At 39.4% G+C, this 1,745-nt stretch overlaps 1 protein-coding gene across 1 annotated transcript in view; it reads right to left on the reverse strand.

Annotated features, from left to right (window-relative positions):
* Positions 1-396: 396 nt before the first annotated feature.
* HOXC5 (homeobox C5) overlaps positions 397-1,745 on the reverse strand; it is a 2,438-nt gene continuing 1,089 nt past the window's right edge. The window contains 2 exon segments of the mRNA XM_074807751.1: positions 397-475; positions 1,445-1,478. Coding sequence (XP_074663852.1) covers positions 397-475; positions 1,445-1,478 — 113 coding nt within the window.

The raw sequence follows: 1,745 nt of genomic DNA on the forward strand, positions 1-1,745 counted from the left end.
CAAAATATCTTATTTTCCCCTTTTATTGCACGTGGATTAATGTTTCCCCTCTCCCCTTTGCTTTTTAACGGAGTTTAGAGCTGTACCTCTTGCTGAAGTGTTTGGATTTTTTTATTTATTTAATCCCCCCCTCTTTTTTTTTTTTTTTCCCTCTGTAAAATAAGTCTGCAGGGACGTGTGAAGAATAGTTGTACAAGAATCTGGCTCTTTTGTCTATAAAGCAGCCCTCCCACCGCTCTCCATCCCTCGTCCCCCCACCAGCACACCGTGTCGAGAAACACTTTGGGAGGACAAAACCCAGAGAAACGCAGCACCTCGGCAGAGAAAAAGCCAAAAAAAAAAAAGAGAAGAAAAAAAAATTATAAATCTCATTTTGGGCTTTATTTCCTTTCCTACCTAGGATGAGGGCTGCGAAATATAGATCTGGTTACTATCGCGGGACATTTTTAAGTTACAAAGCGCCTTTTTGACAGTACTGAAGAAAAATAAGTATGCATTGTCTCTCCGGATTCATTGTGTTGGCTATTACCATACTGACCGTTTGGTAACCTGTACCTCAGCCCATTAGCAATCTGTGCTTTCCAGAAAAAAATGAAGTACCTATCTACTGGGGGTTTGTTATCCCGTGTTTAATAATAATAGGAAAAGCGGGGTAAAAGCACGCGGTGGATGAACTCTGCTTCCTTGAGATGCGGGAGGTGGGAATCAATTTGGAGTGGAGTTTTATTCCGAGCTTGTTTTAAGGTGATTATTGCACAATTAGTGGTAGGAGAACTAAACCATGGATATATACTTTTTTTTTTTTTTAATTCTTCTTCTTTTTTTTTTTTTTAATAGTTGTGTTCTCTCCGCCACAGGCAATGACACGTAATTAATTAAATTTTATTTTTCCTACCAACTTGAAAGCAGTGAGTGCAAAGAAGACCTTTTCTTTTGTCCTTTCCTAACGCAAATAGACAAGGTCTAATTTATGCAAAGAAATATGCAAATGTTTAATTGATTTTTTCTTAAATCTGTTGTCAGTAAAAGTAATGAATCGGCCTAAAACGATTTTAATAAGCAAAGCCTGTCACCCAAAGTCCTAGCCTTCACATTTTTCTTTTGAGCCTCTTTCGTCTCAAAGAAACTAATAATGTAAATATTTATCCCTTCGTTTTAACCTATTAAAGACGAACCCTCTTGTTTGCGAAAGACCTACAAAAAATAAAATAAAATATGCAAACCAGTTTCTCCATCTCTCCTCCCCCCCCCCCCTCCCCTTCTCACCCCACCCAGGAATCAATTTTCTTCAAATCTCGTTGAAAGTGGCTTTTTAAAAAGTGGGCGCATTTTAATATTGGTTAGACAGCGTGACCTGAATTTCACCTCAACTGTTTGACTTGATCCAATAGGTCACTGCAAGGAGTTATTGATGGGGGAACTCCATTGAAATTTCTCTCCTCACAAATGGCCTTTAGATCTTCTAGCGAGTTCAATAACTAGTTATAATGTAGAAGGGGAAAAATGAAGCCAGAGGCAAACTAATTTGATGTTTCATTTTATGCTGGAGAAATTGTTGGTTTTTGTTCCTCTCACCTCCCGCTCTGCCCCTCTCTGCCTCTCCAAAAGGGAGGGGGGGGGGGTGAGAAAATAAAAATAATCTGGTTTGAGCGAAGCCCCCTCTGAGCCGAGTTTGTCTCTGCTAGAATATCTGCTATTTTATTTATAATTTAATTGGCGCTTCTGCCCGGGAACTCCTCGGGTCT

Source organism: Strix aluco, chromosome 27 (genome assembly GCF_031877795.1).
Source record: "Strix aluco isolate bStrAlu1 chromosome 27, bStrAlu1.hap1, whole genome shotgun sequence".
NCBI classification, from domain to species: domain Eukaryota; kingdom Metazoa; phylum Chordata; class Aves; order Strigiformes; family Strigidae; genus Strix; species Strix aluco.